This window comes from Rhipicephalus sanguineus, chromosome 4 (genome assembly GCF_013339695.2).
Source record: "Rhipicephalus sanguineus isolate Rsan-2018 chromosome 4, BIME_Rsan_1.4, whole genome shotgun sequence".
Lineage (NCBI taxonomy): Eukaryota > Metazoa > Arthropoda > Arachnida > Ixodida > Ixodidae > Rhipicephalus > Rhipicephalus sanguineus.
The window spans coordinates 155,218,820-155,239,957 of NC_051179.1; the positions used below are offsets into that span (position 1 = coordinate 155,218,820).

At 44.0% G+C, this 21,138-nt stretch overlaps 2 protein-coding genes across 2 annotated transcripts; both read right to left on the reverse strand.

Annotated features, from left to right (window-relative positions):
* Positions 1 to 1,321: 1,321 nt before the first annotated feature.
* LOC119390838 (uncharacterized transmembrane protein DDB_G0289901) lies at positions 1,322 to 15,456 on the reverse strand. The gene is made up of 6 exons (XM_049415392.1): positions 15,264 to 15,456; positions 9,465 to 9,535; positions 7,165 to 7,266; positions 6,425 to 6,454; positions 2,506 to 3,883; positions 1,322 to 1,596 (listed from the first exon to the last, which is right to left on the reverse strand). Exons 1-6 carry the CDS (start codon positions 15,316 to 15,318, stop codon positions 1,322 to 1,324), a joined length of 1,911 nt encoding a protein of 636 aa, XP_049271349.1. The 5' UTR covers positions 15,319 to 15,456.
* Positions 15,457 to 15,577: 121 nt separating this feature from the next.
* LOC125758334 (uncharacterized) lies at positions 15,578 to 20,544 on the reverse strand. Its single transcript, XM_049415393.1, has 4 exons — positions 20,344 to 20,544; positions 18,302 to 18,461; positions 16,706 to 16,848; positions 15,578 to 15,640 (listed from the first exon to the last, which is right to left on the reverse strand). The coding sequence occupies exons 1-4, from the start codon at positions 20,542 to 20,544 to the stop codon at positions 15,578 to 15,580; spliced, it is 567 nt and encodes a 188-aa protein (XP_049271350.1).
* Between the last annotated feature and the right edge of the window lie 594 nt (positions 20,545 to 21,138).

Here is a 21,138-nt window from a genome sequence, read left to right on the forward strand (position 1 = left end):
CTAGATAGACAGACAGATTATAGATACGCTCAAAGTCGCATAAGTTCGCTAAGAAATGCTTCGCATTTAATAATGTCGGCCCTCGCTAACCGCTAAGTTTTACCGAATTCTAAAACCTCTTCAGCTTCCCTTTAATGCAAACTGTCGTTAATTCGGTCATATTTGGCCGCAACCCTGTTAATTCAGACGATCTTCGGAGCGCGCCGAGCAAGAAGCGCCGCAATTGTGCGAGGTAAAGGAGCGAAAACGGCGTTCGCGAATAACTGAAACCGCCACGGACCCTCATAAAGGCGTGGTCGCCATCCACAATCTTATCACAACCGCGTTATTGGCGAAAAAGACTTCAGCTGCTGTGGCAAACTTGTTTCGTTTTCGATTTTACTAGGCACGCGCCAACTGCAAAGGGTTATCTATAATCGATTTAACAGCGACTGGAGTCGAAGCTGCGCCCAGTAGTAGCTTCGTTTTCAATAATAATAATATCTGGGGTTTAACGTCCCAAAACCACGATATGATTATGAGAGACGCCGTAGTGAAGGGCTCCGGAAATTTCGGCCACCTGGGGTTCTTTAACGTGCACCTAAATCTAAGTACACGGGCCTCAAACATTTTCGCCTCCATCGAAAATGCAGCCGCCGCGGCCGGGATTCGATCACTTGCATCTAGCTGGTGGACGAACAAGCATCAGTACATCCTAAATGGCCCCGTTAACGAACGCTCTACTGATGAATTGCCAGTATTTGACAAATTTTTTACCAACACATTTCATTCGTGTAAGCATGTTTTCCAACACACCCTTTTGCAGATTTTTCAAAATTTATGCAGCTGAAATGCTGCATAAAGCGGGATTTCCGAGTGGGAACCCATTTAAAGCTAACTTTGAAGTTCCAGATGCGCTTATTTAACGGTGATTCAAATATTAACATATGAAAAATTTAGACTTGGACGAGAAAGTTTTCTGCACACAAGCATGGGCTTCGGCATAAGGCTTGGAAAGCAATCAGTTCCTCAGACAAGGATCCCAGTTTGTATCAGGTGTATATGTGCAGTAACACTTGTACTGGAGTTAACAGAGCGGGTGTTCAAGCTGTGAAGAAATTTAGAAACAGCCTGCAAATTATTAAATTATCTAAACGGACGACGTGTTTCAAATTTATTTCATGCTGGTGTGACAGGCCAGGACAAATCATTGCAACGGCATAAAATGTTTTATGTAGAAGAATGAAATCAATGAACAAAAGTATGTACCATCTTTTATGCACTCTATATTTGAAGACTTCGAGTGAATTTTTGGTGCGTTATCCGCTGTGAGAGATTTTTCTTAATCTTGAAAGAAGATATCATCCTCGTAGATACCGAAGTCTCCGGGGAAGCGTGCATTATTACCATAACGACCGGCCCCGCCATATGGCTGCACGCCCGGCATATTCCCAAAGCTTCCAGTGTTTCCATAGCCTGGGCTCATTCCACTATATGCGCCACCAGCTGGGCCCAATGGTCGACTGTCAGTGCTACCAAAGCCATTTGCCCCAGTACCGTAAGCACCACCGAAATTGACTGGTATATTGCTCCCAGAAATAGGCCGTGCCCCGTATCCTGGAGTAAGTCCAAAGCCAGTGCCATAGCTTGTACCCATACCTATGGCACTACCTTCAGATGCGGCTCCTGGGATGCTGTTACGGCTATGGCCGCTTTCATTTGGCTGTCCTGTGCTGATGATCCCAGTCGTACCTCGAGATGAGGTACCTCCGGCTCCTTCATTGCCTGTACGCCTTGTACCACTTATACCTGCACTCATTTCGCCGCCTCCGGCAGTTAACGCGGTGTTAACAGTAGTGGAAGGTGTCGATGCACCAGATAGCCCTCCAGTAACTGAGATTCCGGTGGCCTCAGGAGCTGTTCCGACTCCTGCACCACCGCTTCTAAGTGATGGACGAATTCCTTCGCCACTAGGATGTGCTGTACTAACACTACTCTCAGGAGCAGCCCCACTTACAACGCCAACATTGGTATTGACACCAGTAGCAGCTCTTTCGCCACTTGAAGACCCACCCCCACCAGAGACGCTAGCGGTTACGCCAGGCATCCCGCTGCTACTGCTTGCATTTGTGCCCATTCCGCTAATGCCTGGAGTTCCATCAGTTCCTGTGGTATGTGTACTGCTTGTAAGTTCTACGGCGGGTGCATTAACAATATTGGTGTTCGTACCGCTTCCAAGAGAACTAGTTCCGACTCCACTTACAGAGCCGGATGTAGCAGTGCTTAAACGGCTGCCATTTTCTGGACCACTTGCAACGGCAACATTGGTACTGACACCATTAGCAGCTCCTTCGCCACTTAAAGACCCACCCCCACCAGAAACGCTAACGGTTACGCCAGGAATCCCGCTGCTACTGCTTGCATTTGCGCCCGTTCCGGTAATGCGTAGATTTCCACCAGTTTCTGTGGTATTTGTACTGCTTGTAATTTCAACGGCGGTTGTATTAGTAGTATTGATTTTCGTACCGCTTCCAAGAGAACTAGTTCCGACTTTACTAACAGAGCTGGAGGTAGCAGGGCTTAAACCACCGGCATTTTCTGGCCCACCTGCCACTGTGCTCGTAGGAGAGCCAGCACTTAGTTGCCTGGGTAGTCCGCCAGTGTCTGCTCCTAGCGCACCATTACCGACCGTTTGATTGCCGACAGGAATGCTATTGCCACTGCCAGTTCCACGAGAAGTCATGGTGCTGGCACCAGCAGCATTTTCGACTTTCGGTTTAAGATGGCCATTGGAGCCGTTTATTAATGATTCGCTGGTATTGATATCACTGCCGTTCTTCCTTAGGGACTCTGTGCCAACTCCTTCGCTTAAGCCGCCGCCAACACTACCAATATCCGGGCTATGTGTGCCTCGTTGGCTTGAACTAGCACTGGTGGTGTCAGATGATGGAGCGGTAACACCCGATATTCCAGTATTTTGGAGAGGATGTCCATTAATATTTCTACTGCTAGTAGTGCTGCTACCACTTTCACTGCCAGAGACCCTGAGACCACCCGCTGATATACCACCACCACCACCACCAGCGGGGGGCATCTGGGCACTGACAACAGGGCCGTTTCTGCTACTACCATTTTGTCCATTGCCTCCTGACGACACGCCGATGGTCATAACGCCTGAAGTAGTCGATGCAATAGCCGATGTCCCCCCATTGATACTGGTACTAGCAGAGCCAACATTCTTGGAACCGGTATTTTCACTTGTGGTACTGCCTCCGCCGCTCCCACCACCAGCGTTAATGACACTGGCACCGTTATGAGCACCTGCGGCAGGAGGTGGTCCGGTGGGTTGATTACTCGTCAATCCTGTCCCGGCACTTCCAATTGAACCTGAGCCATTTACTCCAACAAACCTCGATCCCGAATTGGGACCAACTGCATTTATCCTGCTCGTTGTGGTACCTGTTTGATTGCTGATAGTGTTATTACCTGTATTGCCCCCTGGCGAAGTGCCGATAGCAGCTTCAAAAAGGTTGGCCCACTTCGGGTCGTGCTTGTATCTGTTAATAAGGAAAATACATATAACTCGGCAACCTACTTTACAGCGCCGTCCTCTTCTACCGCTCCTTCCTATGCTTAAGGCGCTTCGTGGATAACTCATGTCAATGAATAATCCCCTCATGTTAGCGCAATCACAACCAGCCCACATCTGTCTTCTCCTCTCCTCAATTCGCTGTCTTCGTGAAATCTTTGGCTTTTCCGAGCCACGCCTACTGCTCAATTGTTTCTGGGCAGCAGAACTATTTTGTTGACTGGAAGATACGGGGGTGCTGACGTCCCTCTTCATCCGCTTCTTTATGCCGTAATCCTGCGTTTCTTGGCAGAACCCTGCTCGGCATTCACTAGCCTAGAATTGAAAATATGAAATCGAATTGAGGTCACATTTGGTGTAATTATATCACGCAATTTCATTAGCAAAAATGCATCGGTTTACCACTCTGAGTTATTGTACTCTTAAAGCAAGAAATATTTATCACCGTAATATTGAAATTCAAAATACTATTCGGGGACATTTTGTGCGCTCATTGAGGAAAATTTATAATGTCATTATAATAGTTCTGTATGTAAGTGGGTCATTCCACGCCAACTGTCCCAGCCGGGACGCTCGACAAAAATCAAGTTCTCTAAAAAACTCAGAGAAAATTACGCACATATATACATTAGTTCTACAGTATTTTCCCAAAATATATTGAGCGGAAAAAATTTTTCGGGCACGTGAGCACCATTGGAACTTCTCGATATGGTGGAAAACCAGGTACGAAAGAAAGATTCGCTATAAATGGACCGTTTCACGCATTCATTAGAATCTTACTTTTTCGTGTTTGCAGAGCATCGCGCTTATATTATGGGACAGTTGCTTAGAGTAGTTTTATATTTTTCACTCCTTTGTGCTTAGGTAAAATTAAGTAAACTGCAGCGTTTTCAGGAATGTTTTTACAAAAGACGATTGTAGACCATATACATCAATTATTTTCATAAAACTCTCCATAAAACGTACTATCTCCTAAGGATTCTGTTTTGCCTGTGTGTGGCGCACAGGCCCTAAACTAAAATTCTGAACTTAGAAAAAACGCTACATTGGCCTATGTTCAGACGTCTGTAGCACCCTAAAGTGGTCCAAGAAAAAATAAGCACATGCGATTGAGAATCATAACAACTTTGTCCAGAGAAAGTTTAATCAAAGTAGTTTTTGTTGTAGTGAAGAAAAAAATTTTCGAAGTCCCACCATTGCATTATTTTGCTATGCGGGCAATACAAACAGACTGAATTTACTGCATAAAAAAAGAGGTAGTGTATTTGTAGCATATGGTTTTCAGTTCCTTTTGTTAGTACTTTATAATGTAGATTACATATCAAGGAGATAATAAACAGAGGCAAAAATATAACAATACCATTGGCTTAGACGCCAAAATTCCCAGGAGCAACTAGCCTATAATAAAACGCGATGCTCTAAAAACACGAAAAAGGAAGTTTCGAATAAATGCGCGAAACGGGCCATTTATAGCGAATTTTTCTTTCGTACCTAGTTTTCCACCATATCGAGAAGTTCAAATGGCGTTCACGTGCCCCAAAACTTTTCGCTGCTCAAAATATTTTGGGCAAATACTGTAGAACCAATGCCTACATGTGCGTAATTTTCTCAAATTTTTTAGAGAAATTAATTTTTGTCGAGCGCCCCGACTGGGACAGTTGCCGTGGAATAATCAGACTATGCTAAGTTTTACATTTAGTATCTGAGTCGCCATTCAAGTTTTTAAATCAGCCTTTCTCAATTTCATTTTATCCACGTTGTCTTAGAATGCCGATGATCCGACATCTCGACATCAGCAGTCCATTAAGTTTTTCTTGCAGCAGCATAGATCGTTCCAATCTCATTGCTTTCTATTGCCATGCGAGAGAACTAGGAAATATGTTATTAGTTGAGCTCTAGTAGTAGACTGGCCTGCGAACGCAGTGTAGCTTCATTTCATTGGAAAGTGTAGTGTCATGATGTGAAAGGGGCGCATATTTTATGAATCCCGGCCGAAATGAGACAGAACTGAGAATTACTGCACAAGAAATAAGAAGCAATTTTATTCAGTAGCGGTCTTGAAACTTCTAGTAAAAGTGCATATATTATGTGTATTTGGGCTGGAGTCTACCCTTTTTTGGGCTCGAAAACATTCAGGAGATTAACAGCGGCTATAAATTGATATGTTTTACAGGTGAATTGGTATTTTTTTTACAAACGAATATCATGCAAGTTTCCTTTTCTGTCTGCTTGAATAAATATAAGTTTAGTTTCGCCAAAAATTTGCGAGAAAAGCGTAGCTACGAAACCATAAGAACATGTGAAGTATTGGTGTTTCCAAATTTTTTTTTATTTCTAAGCCGTCAGGTTTAACCTGATGGTCCCCGAGTGGCCTAGCCAGGTGACGGTGAGTTTACTCGCGTCTATTGTGGACTGAATAAAGTTGTTTCACTCACTCACTCACTCTAAGCTAGATTCTTATCTTTTTTTCAAAGTAACAAAAAAATATTTTTGCTCACTGATGGTTTGCAAACGCTGCATGAGGTGTCACAATTCATTGATGGGTCAAGAAACAGTGCGTTACAAAAGGGGAAGACTGGCGAGGCTACGGCTTAAGAGACTTTTAATTGAGACCGTATTATTACTTGGTCTAAGGGCTTATGTAATTCTTTTCTTGATTCACGGCTTTCACCATTTCGAAAAATGAAGTATGACTCTTAATTCGTATATGTGATTTAGCGACAAGGAGAGCGCTAAACCGTTTCACAGTGTCGCGATTCCGAACGAGTGCAACTTCTGTGATATCAAACTGAGAGTATTTAAGCGCCGTTTCACAGAAGGGTGTACAAAGACAAAGCGTAGGTTAGCGGTTACTACCTGCGGAGTTTGCAGAAATCTGTTATAGATCTGAAATTGAAAGAATACAAAGGTCTTAGTTGTGCGCCGCGCTGAGTTCTGTGCAGCATGCCGCTATGTCGTCTTACTAACAGGTACCAGTAGTTCTTGTTTTGAAAAAGCGCTATTTTCGGAAAAGACTTCGTCCATGCAAAAACAAAGATATAGATATGAGAACCATCTTAGTAATGAACTCTTATACTACTCAAATTTTATTATCGCGCATCCATATCTCTGTACTTATGCACATTTGCATTTAATGATCATCAGAATTCCACCGTTAGGCACACGCGCTTTTCCGCATTCATTGTGCTGTCTTCTCTCAAGGATTAACTCTTTACAGCGATTATGTTACTGCAGTATATGACCTTAAGCTAGCGGTGTCGTAGTGAAGAAAAGTAAGGGTTGTAGGATATACTCGCGAACAAATTTCTGCAGCATTAATTGAAAAGTGCCGTAGAGGAGCTCACAAGCTATTACAAGCTTTATGGCGACGTCTAACTGATGACGTAGCAGCGTATTCTACTGACGTGGCGCTTACCGAATCACAAAATAGGCTTTCTTGGTATAGCAAAAATATACTGAACAGCACTGAGCTAAGTTTGTTGCAGTATCGCATAATCTCGTCTTCACTTTTATGGTTTATATCGAATTTGGGTTACATGGTTTTCAAGCAGCAAGAAACGAAAGTATACAAATGATATTGTACGCTTGATGCATACCTTGCAAACAGTTCCGTCTGGCTCCGAGATCACCAGAATTTTTGGGGGTTGATCGTTAGACAATAAAAGACACGGATACGTACACAAGCCCAAAGCTGAAGTCTGCAAGACAAAAAGCCCATTACAAACCCCCTGGTGCATACAAGCAAATAATGCCGACTAGATAATATGCAGTTTATATACGAATGCTATAACATTATTTGAACTAACATACAAGAAAGCCAAGAAAAGTACAGGGAATGTTCTTTGCAATAATTATGATGCATATATGTCAACATGAAACAAATAATGTGGGCGAAAAGATAACTTGTCTCTGGCAGGGACCGAACATGCAACCTTCGATAACGCGTCCGATGCTCTACCACTGAGCTACGGCGGCGGTCATTGTCATGAGTAAGGAGAGGACGTATGGACGACGAAGACGACGAAGTAGGAGGAGAAGCACGCGGAACAGGCACGAGCGCGTGCAGGGTAGCACACGGCGCGATGCGCGTGACACGAGCCGTAAACGAAGGCAGCAGTTCGATGAGCTGGCATTGTTTGCGTGGCTACTGAAGAAGAAGGTCGCATTGGCAGCTACGTTCTGTCAACGGGAAGGCAGCGGACGTTCGATTCCGGAGGCCGTGACGCTGGCACTCCGTGGCGTGGCCGTTGACCTCGACGACGCTCGGGCGAGGCTCCTCGGAGGTGTTGCAGCACCTTGCGGCAATTCCGGACGCACCAGCAGCAGTCCCCCTTCAAGCTTCAGCCAGCAACAATCCCCGGGACGCCACGTCATCATGTACAGCAGGGGCCGAGCTCGTACTTAGGCCTAAGCGGCAGCGACGCCTGGCCACGTCAGCGACCGGGAAGCGGCTTACGGCAGCGTAAGCGGCTTATGGCCAACCGACACGTATCGGAGCGACGATGGAAGAGGATCGTCGGATACATCGACTGCGGATCCAACCCCACGGAGGCGGGACTCAGGGAGTTTGACGGAACCAAGTAAGCGTGTTCCATCCAGACTACGACTCGACGGCGAGGCCTACGTGGCCAGACACTCCAGTAGCGACGCTAGTCGTAGGTCTCAAAGTACTGAGAAGTGTGTTTGTTAACTTTCGCATATTTCTTTTGTGGTTATAAGATTTTCTCTGTTAGTTATTTTGAGTGTTTTCTTATAGTTTTTCTTGTGTGTAATTAAATTATGTTTGCTGTGCCTACCTGCGCCTTCTCAATCTGTCTCCAGCGCACACGCCTCCGAGATCGGTGACAGTCATCCTGCCGTCCACTTTATGGAGTATATATGTGCATGTAAACCTAGGAGTGTTAGTCAGCGCCGCTAGTAGCCATGACGGCTACTAGCAGTGCTGGCTTTTTCTGCCTGCTGGCACCACGAAGCACGTGATCTTTTTATGAGCTGGCAGCTCACCAATTATCCCTCAGAGACTACCTGAAGGCATCCAGTCTGCCAGAATGACTCTCTCGCTATGAATGAACAAAGGAAGGGAATTATTAAGGGCGTGTTTCTTTTTTCGTTGCTTGACTATAATTAAAACTAACAGACAAAAAAGCCAAGGAAAGTATAGGGAACGTACTAATGTTATAGCACTTTTGACTGGAAGGATAAACGCGACACTTGAAAAAAGAAATTTTCAGATGGAGTGCATCTTGGTTTGATAACTAACAGAGTGCAGCTGTTGTTCTATAAGCTTATTAGAGCTTATTGAAACATTGCCAATTTCTTTCATTTCTCTAAGCATATCAAGTAATGAATTGCACATTCTCATCCTTAAACGAAAGCTTACTTCAGAGAATGAAAACGTATTACTTAATAGCATAATGCGCATGTAATGCGCGAAACTTTATAAAGAGAAGACAGGCGAACGGCAGAATTCTTCGATAGTTTACACTGTTACTGAATGAGCGTTTTTAAATTAATCCAATTACTTATTCATTTATTTATTCTGTCTATATGATGAGGCACATGACTTGGAAAACTATAATCAGGGCTGTTAGACATGCCAGTACGTTCCCTCGTAAACTCTTTATATGAATATCGCAGAAGCAATATTTGAAGGAGAAAATAAACATAAAGCATTGCAATATTTAGCCTTGTCAGTTGACAGTCTTTCTTTTTTTAGTTCACTTTCTGTCCTGCCATAATAACGCTGGCAATTTTTACGAGTACGAGCAAACTTCATAATATGCAGACACAATTTCGCTTCACAATCCGATCAAAATGGCTGCTTCAGGCAGGCTGCTGCCTTGTATACAACGTCGTGAAACAATGCCAGCGCGGTCCTCTACGAATATATACTTACAATCATAGGTGGAACAAACCGACGACAGTATGTTTCACTTCGGTAAAATAATTCATTTTGGGAAAATGTGCCTGCAAGCAAAACATAAAAGAGTGATTTTGCTTTACCAACTGCACAGCAACATTCTAGAACTGCTGAGTGCTTCAGAACTCTCTGCAATGCAATGACCCTCATAGGTTGATGATAGCAACGACAAAACTGCACGGTATAAGGTTGAAATTTGCGATTGGCCTATGCAATGAGATGAATTGTGACTGGGGTCACCGGAATAATGACAAATCTTTAAATTTCATTCCTTCCTATGACGGTTACTTGTCAAACGTAGCAGCACACAGCTATCCTCTTAGGAGCAGATATGGGTTTTTAATAAGTAGTTGGTGCGTCGGCCAGCATAAAACATGATTAAAAATTGCTAGAAGAAGACATATGGTCTTGCAGTTTCTTTAGAAGAAGTAGCTAGTACGTAAGAGAACATGTGTTGCGGCAAAACATTTCATATCGCGAGGTTGACAGTTTTGTACCAGAGCTACCAACGTGCGATTTGATTTTCCCTCTATTTATTTAAGCAATCGAGGGCGAGCCAGCAACATTATTATAATGTAACTGATATCCTCGATAATATAGTCTTCAAGAGAAATTTCTCCCTGCCTATGAAATTATTTCGTATTCCTGGAACAACTCTATAAAAGGTGGTAAGCGATTGCCTGGTTTATTGAGGATATATACATGCATATATATATATATATATATATATATATATATATATATATATATATATATATATATGACCTACAGAATCCGCGAGGTAAGACATGTTGATTTTGTGGCAGCCCTCCCGAACTTTCGGTGACCGGGCCTTAGGTCTCCCACGTAAGGTAAGTCGAGGCCTTGCCTCACCGCCGCCTCGGACTGCTGGACAGCCCAGAGTTGGTCGCCGAGGCTAGGGCTGCGCAAGGCAGCGGCCCATCGCGGCGGAAGGGTTCCGGAGTTAGCACCTCGCGAGTTTCTGTAAGAGTCCCAGAGCATGTACGTTCATGTGGCGACCTCAGTGTGGCAGACCTTGCATATATTCCTCGGGTATGTATCCGGGTAGAGTTCGTTACACTGTGTGGGGTTTCGGTACGTGCGCGTCTGCAGTTTTGTCAGGGTCACTGCCTGCGTCCTGTTCAGCTTGTCGCTGGGCGGAGGAAAGGTTCGGCGGACCAAGTAGAGGGCATTAGTAATTTTGTTATAGCTCGTCAAGCGGTCTAGGTGTTGTCCCATAGACGACGGTCGCCGGCGCGGTTCGCGAGGTCGCGCGCCTTGGCGTGTGCCGTCTCGTGTAGGCTGCGTTGGATCTCTGATACCTCTCCCATGTAACCCAGGGACCAGAGGAGTCTTTTTTGAAATCCTACCGCCCCTAGAATTTCAAGCCCGCGGGCCGCCTGCACAGGAGTGGTCTGAGCCCTACTGCGCAGGAGTCGGACCGCTCGTCGCGAGATCCTTCTTTTGGCGAAGTTCCTGACCACTTGTCTCGAGTCGCAGAGGGCCGTCCTGCACGTCGGATTTATGAGTGCGAGCGCCACCGCTACTACCTCCGCTTCTTGTGCGTGCTCGAACGGTATACTTGCGATATTTTCGTTTGGCCTTTCCAATCAACGACCGCGACCGCCAATCGTGAGCCTTCTGCGTATTCAGCGGTGTCAAGGAACCGCGTCCCCATTTCGTCGAAGTGTCAAGGAGATCTCTGGCTCTGGCCACTCTTCCGCATCGGTTGTGTTCCGGGTGAACTTTCCGTGGAATCGGGTCAACCCTTAGCGTTTGTCTGATCGTGTCTGGAACGGCGACTTTCTGGACTTGTTGTGTGTGGTAATGAATGCCGAGACTTTCCATGCTCTCGCGTCACGCTCTCGTGCCCGATAGTCTTTCAAGATGGGAAGTGCACTGTGCCTGGCGATTTCGCTGAGTGTGTCCTGTAGCCGAAGTTGAAAGAACAGGTGCGGGCTGGTCATAGGCCGGCAAAAAATGTGGAGTTCACTCAGACTCACTCATAAAATATATTTCGCCCTTTGAGCTCAGACTGAGACTCAGCAAAATTTTCCTCATACTGGCTCCGTCGAACTCAAACTCACTGAAATTTTGCTTAGCCGGACTCACTCGGACTCAAACTCACCAAAATATTACTCACTCGGACTCACTCACACTCAGACTCACGGCTCTATCTGAGTCTTAGTAAGTCGCGTCATGAGTCCGTTAGCGTATAATTGGCTTTTTCTACCATTGTGTCAATGCGCTTTAACAGCGATATCCCGCATAATTGGCGCTCTAATTGGCGCCTTTTGATCTTGTACCTTTAAATATCTGTTATGAGTGGTCGCAATCCAGTAAGGACATTCTTATTGAAAAGGTTACTCACACGAGATATTTTAATCAATAACTTCCTGTGAAAGAGTTTGCGGGTGGAGGTTAACCTGACCCCCCCCCTTTTTCTACGTAACTCACGCCTCTGATTAATCAATATAGAGCTGGTCTATCAACGCTAGTGCATTGAAGCATGTGTGAGTCAAGGGGAATATAAACGTGAGCCGACATAAGGGTCATAATAATGCTGAAGTTTTGGAGATAGAACAATAGGTCGGCAAAAAAGTGTGGAGCACACTCGGGCTCACTCAAGAAATATATTTTGCGCTTAGGGATCACTTGGACTCGGACTCACCAAAATATTTCTCTACGGGACTCAATCGGAATCACATTCTCTAAAACCTTTCTCAACCGGACTCACTCCGACTCAAGCTCACCAAAATATTTCTCACGCGGATTCACTCAGACTCACGGCTCTATCTGAGTCTCAGTGAGTCGACTCATGAGTGAATTTGCCGACCTATGGTGCTGGTAGCCTCGGTTAGACCCAGCGCTACCTTGTACACCCTGCGGATAAGGACGTTGATCTTTTCTTCTGCCTTGTACCAGTTGTGGAATGCCGCGACGTATGCAATGTGGCACATGACGAAAAAGGGTATTTTTAAGTCGTACGAGAGCCACTTCTCTCATTATGCTTCTTCTGCTAGTGACCCCCTTGAGGGTTCTTATGTTTTTGCTGGTCTTGTGCTTTAGTTTAGCAATCGTTTCGCTGGTGACGCCGTTGGCCTCGATTACCATTACGATGACCCTTACTCCCTTTACTATCGCGATGAATGCTCCGTTGCTCGTGCGTAGCCAGATTTCGTATTCTCGCCTGGTCGTCGCCGCCATTTCATCGCCCCCGATGTGCACGTCATCAACATTTCTACGCAAAGGGGTAGAAATGTTGGTGAGTTTCACATTTATTGCCCTGATGCTCAAATATTTATTAGGGACAACAAAATACCGAACCCGAGAAGTAATAGGACAAGACGCCTACACGCAAATATAAAAGTTACAGCGACGTTTCACTCTATCTAGGAGCCACGATGTCTTTGCCGTCATCAGTGTTTTCAGGGAATACATGGAGCGAGATATCAGTTTGCACGGGCACTCTCAGCCCGGGTTCCCGAATACCGTGTTGTCGCTATTGCAAAGAAGCCACCGAATCGGTGTCACCAGTATCCGGGAGGACCTCAGAAGCTGCGCAACCGAGTTTAGCTTGGTGGATACACGCGCCCGCTTAAAATGACGTGCTGCAATTTTTGGTGGCCCACGGCGCCATAACATATTTTCATGTTAAAACTTAAAGGACGCATAAGCTTCACCTTGTAGAGTGGAATGCGATAGCGTTGTCGGGTCTCCTTCGCATCGGCATGATTCGCTTCTCGGTGAACACCTCAAGCGTGGCGTGAAGGAAGGACTACCTGTGCGCGTTGTAAACTTTATTTGGGCGCCTACTGCACGTACAGTATCTAAGTACGCACTACGCCATAACTCACCATTCGGCGAGGTCGCTAAGTATCGACTGCGCGCCTATAAGGCATTACGCGCACCTTGTAGCTTTACACTTCTTGTGATGATTTGAAAAAGCATACTTTAGTCCAGTTGTTGATGCATATTTAGTAAAGTATAGCGCAATAGACACGACAGATACCGCATGTCGGTCGCCTTTTTTTTCTTGTATATTGCGTTTCACTGTACCAAATTCGTTCACGTTGTTGCCTGTGAGCATTAAAGGGCCCCTCACCATGCCACATAGCAAATTTTAGTTACACGCTGGAAGTTGTTGTGTGCCGAATGAAGGGCAGTATGCCGCAAGAATTTTTCAAATCGATTCATTACGAGCGGAGAAAAACAATAATTTGTAGCGGCGCGAAACCATGATGCGAGGAGGCGAGTTTCAAACCCTTGCCACTCGACCCGTGTAGCCTTAGCAAGCCAAATCCCTTCCCTGCCCTCTTCACTTGACACATACGCATGAACACGTCATGCGCATGCATGGTCACGTGCGCATGACATGCTCGAGCCAGCCCGAGCACGCGAGCGGCGTTGCACGGCCGCTACCTTTTTTTATGTAGCGGCCGTGGGCGTTTTGTTGGCGTTCTCTGAGGTTTACTGCTTGTTTCTGCGGGACGGGTATGAAAGTTGAGACATTTGTACGTGCACGAAAGTGGCGGTATCGTGAGCCAGTGCCTCATTAACGTTTACTTGAACGCGGTAGAATAAATGAGCACAATGAATGCTCGAACGCGCCAGAACATTACTTTCGTTTCCAGGCCTGGCGTCTGCTCGATGCGCTAACCGCGGCGACACTAACGCATGAAAAAGGGAGGCACATTAGTCCCGCATCTCGCTGCAATTCACGAAAAAAATGAAAAAGACGCACACATTCCCTTTGTGTGTCTCATTATTTCTCTCAAGTTTTATTAATCTATTCAAGCAACAAATTACACAAGCTACACATGTCCTGTCAAATAATTATAGCAGTGTCACGTGCTACTGTTGGCGACGTCAGAGCACAGTCGTCTACTAGAGGAGCGACGTCAAAGCACTACCATCTACGTAGGGCCATTTTCTCATGTACGTCATCCCCTCATTTTGGAAAGCGCGCGCCCGCGAGAGGAAGGGCAAGCAGCGTTCACCTTGAAATTTGACTCATTTCCGCGGTGCGTAGCGTTGCAAATTTTGTCAGACGTGATCGTGAACGCCTAGTGTATGCACTGCGCTCGTTAGCTCAAAATTGTTAAACCTGGTGAGGGGCCCTTTAACCGAGCCCGTTTCTACTGGATTGGAAGATTTAAACGAGTCATTCATTGCTCAGTTAACATGCTCTGATGTCTGGTGCGCTTCTATATTTCTGCCACGTAATATGCTATCTGTTCGTGCGATCCATCGTGAGACTTGGCGCATCTACAGGTCTTTTTTTTTCGAAGCAGATTCAAGTAGAGGCGTGCCGCTGTGGTAGAAATTTTATTGCGACGCAGAGTACCTGGTTAGATCCCTAGGTAGGGTAAGTTGGTAAAGTTTTTTTTTTTGTAATGGCTTTGCTTAATGCAGATACGCTCCATGACACCGATTTCACACACTTGCGCGTAAAAGCGCCGGAACATGCGTGCGCATGGAAACATTTTAGTTACAATTTGGTACCCCATGTGCACCTGTTTTCCTGTTCTTCCCGCTCCTAATAATATTTAGGCATGAATAGATCGCGCGAAGGACACTAATACATATTTATGCTTCATCCTAATAACATGATTCATTTATATTCCGATGATCGTAAACGCGTAATCTTTATCTCCATTTGACCATTTGCACATCGTGTTCATGTCTTCTAACAACACCACGTGTTTGTGCATATGTCGTAGTATATAATAACATTAATCTTTACTGTACAAATATGAAGTTGCTTTTACTTACCTGGAATTAAGAAGAGAACTACTAAATAGGTCGGAATAGCCGCCGAGCTCAGCATGATCAATACTGCAGATGTGGGGAGCAATAATTCGAACAGATAATAAAGTTGTACGGCGAGCTAGCGGCCTTGTACAGGGAACATTTGTCCGTGTCGCCGCGCCTATTTGACGACGAGAGTGACCGTCGATGATTATGCTGTCAAGCCTCCGTTTAAATTTTGCCGCATTGTCTGCATTCTATCTATTGTCCAGTTCCGCTGAAAGCTTTCGCATTTATGCGGAACTGCGCAAGCACTTGCATTTGCTTACAGAAAAGCTTCAGAACGTCACACGTATGACGACATCAGCGATCTTGTTTAGTTGAACGAATTTGATGCACTCCTAAAAGCAGATGACAGTGCGCAGCATGCACGTATACAAAATTGTCATAAGATATCCTGTTCATATTAATAAATGCTGTTATACTTTGTTTACCTTTTTCATTTGAATCGTGATACATGTAACGGCGACGTAGGTTTAAAAAGAGGTGCTAACCCAGACAACGCATACACATCCTAAGGATCATCAATGGATGACACCGAAGGGATGTCAAGGAAATCCGAGGGATGTGCTCTCGATGTACCGCACAAATCCAGAAGACCTCCCAAGTGAAACGCCGATAGATGTCTCATGGAGGTCCACGTTGGACCTTTTTGGGATTTCATCAAGACGCACGACGGACCTTACATCCCAGGCTTAGGCCCTAAAATGGACGTTATTAGCAGTGCACATTCGAGGCACATGGTGGCTTTTACATGCAATGAATGAGGACGTGTAAAATTTTGCAACTTTTGTTTTATTGTAACACTGATATATTAGTGAGGCTTTGAACTTTCGACAGGTTTTCTGTCCCTCCGCATGGTGAGCTTTGCTTAGCATTTTAGACAACTCCTGGGTTCCTGGGTGGTGACAAACTCCTCTATCCCTCAGCATGATCATCAGGCATCTATTGGAAAGACAGAATCCAACATGCGTTAATGCAGAAAGCAAAACCAGACCACTTTGAGCAGTCCCATTTTTAACTGGCAGGGAAATAAGCGCATTAACGTATAGGTTGTGTACCAGCATGTCAAAAAGCACACTGCTACATTGGTGCGTAAATACAGCCATATTGCTAATGAAACACATTCACTACAGCTATTCACAATACTATAATAATCAATATGCAGATATTAAATTCTATACCATAATTATAACTATGTTCCATAAAACATGGTTAGGTGAGAAGTTGGCTGCTATATAACAGTATGAACAAAATTAAAACTGTCAAATGCCACCATATAGAAATGCAGAACCGAACGTACATAAAACAAGAGGCATCCAACACTATAATGTACATTAGTAAGAGAGATTGTTGCCAAATTTATTGTCAAGCTAGAAAGCTTCTGTTTAGGAAAGTGCACTCACTTCGAAGCACTTCTCGGTCTCCATCTTCTTCTGCAAGGCAGCTGCCCTCTCTGCAGCATGTCTAAACCATGACATTGCAGACTTCTCAATTTCTTTTATTGTAGCGGTCACCTGGGCAGACACTTGCTTGTCTGTTAGGGTGGCTGCAAGTAGAAAAAAAAAGGCAAGGAAATTTATTAGTATTATACAGTAACAAAAACAGATATATTACAAGGGCACCAAATAAAGGTGAAGGGGTCAACACTACACCACTAGACATGTAGTTCTGAGTGACACCCTAAGCGCTTGAGCTTCCAAACAAGAAATATTGTCCCAAACTAATCTAATGCCCGATGCCTGCATATGCATATATAGTTTGCTTGAGTTTAGTTTATTACTTCGGTATTATGTGTCGAACTGTATAAAGGCAAGCGGAATTTAGAAACTCGGGATAATTTCACATGCATGGATTTCTTTCACATGCTGTTAAACACAATTTCTTCACTTTCTCTTCATTTTCACCCCTAATGAAACGCTTCTGGCATGACAGGGAATCAAACCTCGATAGCTGTTTCAGCATAGCAAAGTGACAGCTTAACTGTTAAAGGGACACTAAAGAGCAAAACGATTATTCTCGCATTAGTAAAGCAGTCTTTCACGATACCAAAAACACCATGCTGGATGCGAGAATACGCATAATAAGCGAGAAAACGCGCAAAAAGAAAATACAGGTGGCAACGCCACCTTAGAATTCCCGCACCATTTGCCGTGACGTCACATATTTTTAACGGCGCCTGCTTGGGCCTACGTAGTTCCTTATCGGTTAAATCGAAGTACATTGTCCTCTGAGGGGGCCAGAGACTTGAGATAACGAGTTCGTGGAAATTTCTTCGAGCCAGTGGCGCTAAAATACGTTAAATGCTCTTTGAAATCTTTTACGTCACAAATTACAAAGTTCGGCGCGAAATTTAAAAATGAAACTGAGCTTGGTTTTCTCCTCTAATAATAAACCTATGGTGGTGAAATAAACTACACAAGATTTTTCCGAGCACACTTTATCAATCTAAACCAATTCGTTGTTTCTGTTTAGTGTCCCTTTAAGGTAGCACACTAAGCATTTGTGTCACATGCCACGTTAGAGGTCATGGCAGATGTGTGCCTATGGTAGTGCCATGCGAAATGTTTGTGCGAAGAGCATTGTGCTGAGAACGATCACAAGGTAAATCAAAATGCCCTAAAGGTGTCCATTATAGCACCCCTCATGATAAATTGGTTCAAGAGTCAAGATGACAGATGACAAATTGTTCAAAACGGGGAAAAAAAACTCTTTAAAAGCTGTTTAACTTTTTGTACCAGGGAAGTTCTTATAGAATACATGTGAAGATAACTACAAGTGTTATCACGGTAATATTTTACTATGATCACTTGATCTTCGCTGCAGTGTTGTGGGCATAACCTCACAGTTATTTAATGTTGCAATCAATACACTACGAAAATAAAGGACATTTATGTATTCAAGCAACACGCTTCTACACATCTCATGAACAATGGTTTTTATTAAATAGTAGTTTAAATTAGTTTTGAAGGCATTGTCTTGCAGTTATAAATTCAACTTACTGCACATCAGCTTGCAGATGCTTGTGTCCACAAACTTTTTCTTGCCTTTGGCCCCGAACCAACTGAACTCTGTAGCCACTGCTGGTGCAAGGATGGTGCGAAGAATTCGTGAGGTTTTCTCTTTGGTTGTGTCGCCTCCTTGTATTACAAAGTGATCCCTCTAAAACAACAAAATGCAATCAGTATGCCACGAATAATAATAGCCCCCCCCCCCTCCCCTGTCCTTGTGAATAGCAAAAAAGAAAGGCATAGGTGATCAATTATTATTCAACAGCGATGAAATTTTTCATTAAGATTTGTGGACACGATGCTTTTTTTTTTGGAAGAACCTAATGGTCAAAGACTCTAGAATGCAATAAATACCATGAGTTAACCCTTTCAAGGATAATGGGATGAATGTGCCCAACTTTTTCTCCAGTAAAACCTTCCTCTGCATCTGCACGTCGCCAACAGCTCTATGCTTTTCTGCTGCAGAGTGCTAGAAACATTTAGGAAACCAAGAAAATATATTTTGCACATTTGCGATACATGTCGTTGATACGTTGAGTTTAAATTAGTTTTGTTTTGTTCAATTCTTTTTAAACCTGATGTCACATTGCATGTAGGATGGCTACAGTTCTAGATATATGGTACTTTTCTCTTTTTCTGGATCTTCAGAAAAGTGATTCTAACGTGCAACTATGGATTTTCTTTCGAAATTAGTGCAGTATATCGGCCAAAAATCATGTCGTCAGTGCCCCTGAATGAAAAATAGGCACTTCTTTGCTTAGCCTAACTACATAACCGGCACACATAACTGTTTCTAGAGTCTGATGGACATTATTGCATCACAAAACAACTTTATAACGGAAAAGGCCAAGTTTTTTTCATCATATTTCAATACGATAGCAGTGGCAATGAGACCAAAAGCTGTGGCTAAGATGTTCCTGGAATTGAGGGCCAGAGGAAAAGAATGAAGAGATGGATGCTCTACACAGTCAGGAAGCAAAAGAGAACACTAACATACAAGATCTATGAGAAAAGCTAATGTCTAGGGCCTGAGAGAGTTCATGAATTTGATGCAGCAGTTGTAAACGCACTTACAGGATTCTATGCATGCAATGACACCATGTTGGTGTGGTCTGCCTTGAGGCATAACTGTAGTGTTTCTTCTTATCTACATCAACCACAGTGACAGAAGAAGCTAAAATGCTTGGTTATGCTGAGAGCTCAGACAGAGCTACTGGGCGCAGCGCAATAGGCATAGGCGCAGATTGTATAACACATCAGGCAGTAAGGTCCACCATAAATTTTCCTTTGCACATTTTTTAGTGTCCCTCTGTACCGCTTGAATCGGACCTTTTTGTGCAAGAAATATGGCAAAAGGATTATAGCTTAGTGTGCTCATGAGACAATGGGACAGCTGCTGTCACACTTTTTCATGGACGCTTTATGGGTCAATGGGACACGTACGGCCCACTTTTTTCTTGTAAACTAATGGTTGTATTCTGGTGAAAATTGCTTGATACCATTTCTAAGCAGGTTATTCAGATATTCCGCAGGCAGAATTTCTGTTATGTGAAAAATATTGATGAGCCCACAAAGGTTTTCAACAAAATTATGTACATAAGGTAATTTTACTCTGGCATGACTGAGATGTAGCACTTGTTAACGCTTTAGCAATTAGAATAACATTAGCCATCATATACAGGCATATCTGATAGCAAGCTAATCAAACAAACGGCAAAATTAAAATTTAATAAACCAGACAGGAACAGTTTGACTGCATATAATACTTGTTAGCGTTTCATGTCCCAAAACCACAATATGATTATGAGGGACGCCGTAGTGGAGGACTGGAAATTTCTGACCACCGAAATCTTAAGTACACAGGCCTCAAGCATTTCGCTTTCATCAAAAATGCAGCTTTGGACTGCATGGCTAAAAGTCTTAAATAAATAAGAATTTTTACTCATTATTAAACACAATGTTCACACTTTCTGGCCCAAGGTGAAATGATAGAGAAACAAAAGAGAAGACGCAGCACACACTCAGTTTCTTACCATAGCCCGCCTTTTTTTGGCATCCACAAGAAGCCCCTCATCAAATTGCTGGAACGCAAAAAGTGACGAAAATGGTAGATCGGGAAGGTCCACTTGCTCCAAAAGGGCATCTTCATTCTTTTTCATCAATACAGAGAAGTAGTCTGTGTGAATCTGCTGCGTGATCTTAATGGAGTTCAGTAACGTCAGAATTCGCTCCATGAACACTGAAACAAAAAAACAAAACAGCTTGAAATGTACCCATTTGAGTAACATTAATGAACACACCGATATCAACAAATGTGCCACTTAGGGTGACATGACGTCATCTGCTATCAGAGGGAAAACCTATAACAGCACAGATACCAGATACTCCAATATACAAGACTGCAAACACCAAATGAAGACATAAAAAAATAAGGGGCAAAGTTCTCACCAGGGGCATAGCCGGGGAAGGGGGGGGGTGAAACACCTTCCGAGGAGGAGGAGGAAGGAAAGGCAGGAAGGTCAACCAGACGCACATCCGGTCTGCTATACTACACTGGGGGAAGGAGATTAAGGAAGGAAAAGAAAGGGAGATAGAAAGGAGAGAAGATACAAAAGTTCACGTGAGCCTAAACAACGCGTCAGCGTTCTGAAACCCCTTACGAAATTGTACACTGCAATTGTACTGCCCAGATGTAGCAATCAGTTTCCGATTTATATCCATTGTTCCCTATCTGCTCATTATTTACAATCAATCACCCCCCCCCCCACATTCAAAAATGCAAAATTCCAAAATATACTTAGAAGGACTGACAACTGGGCAAGTTGATA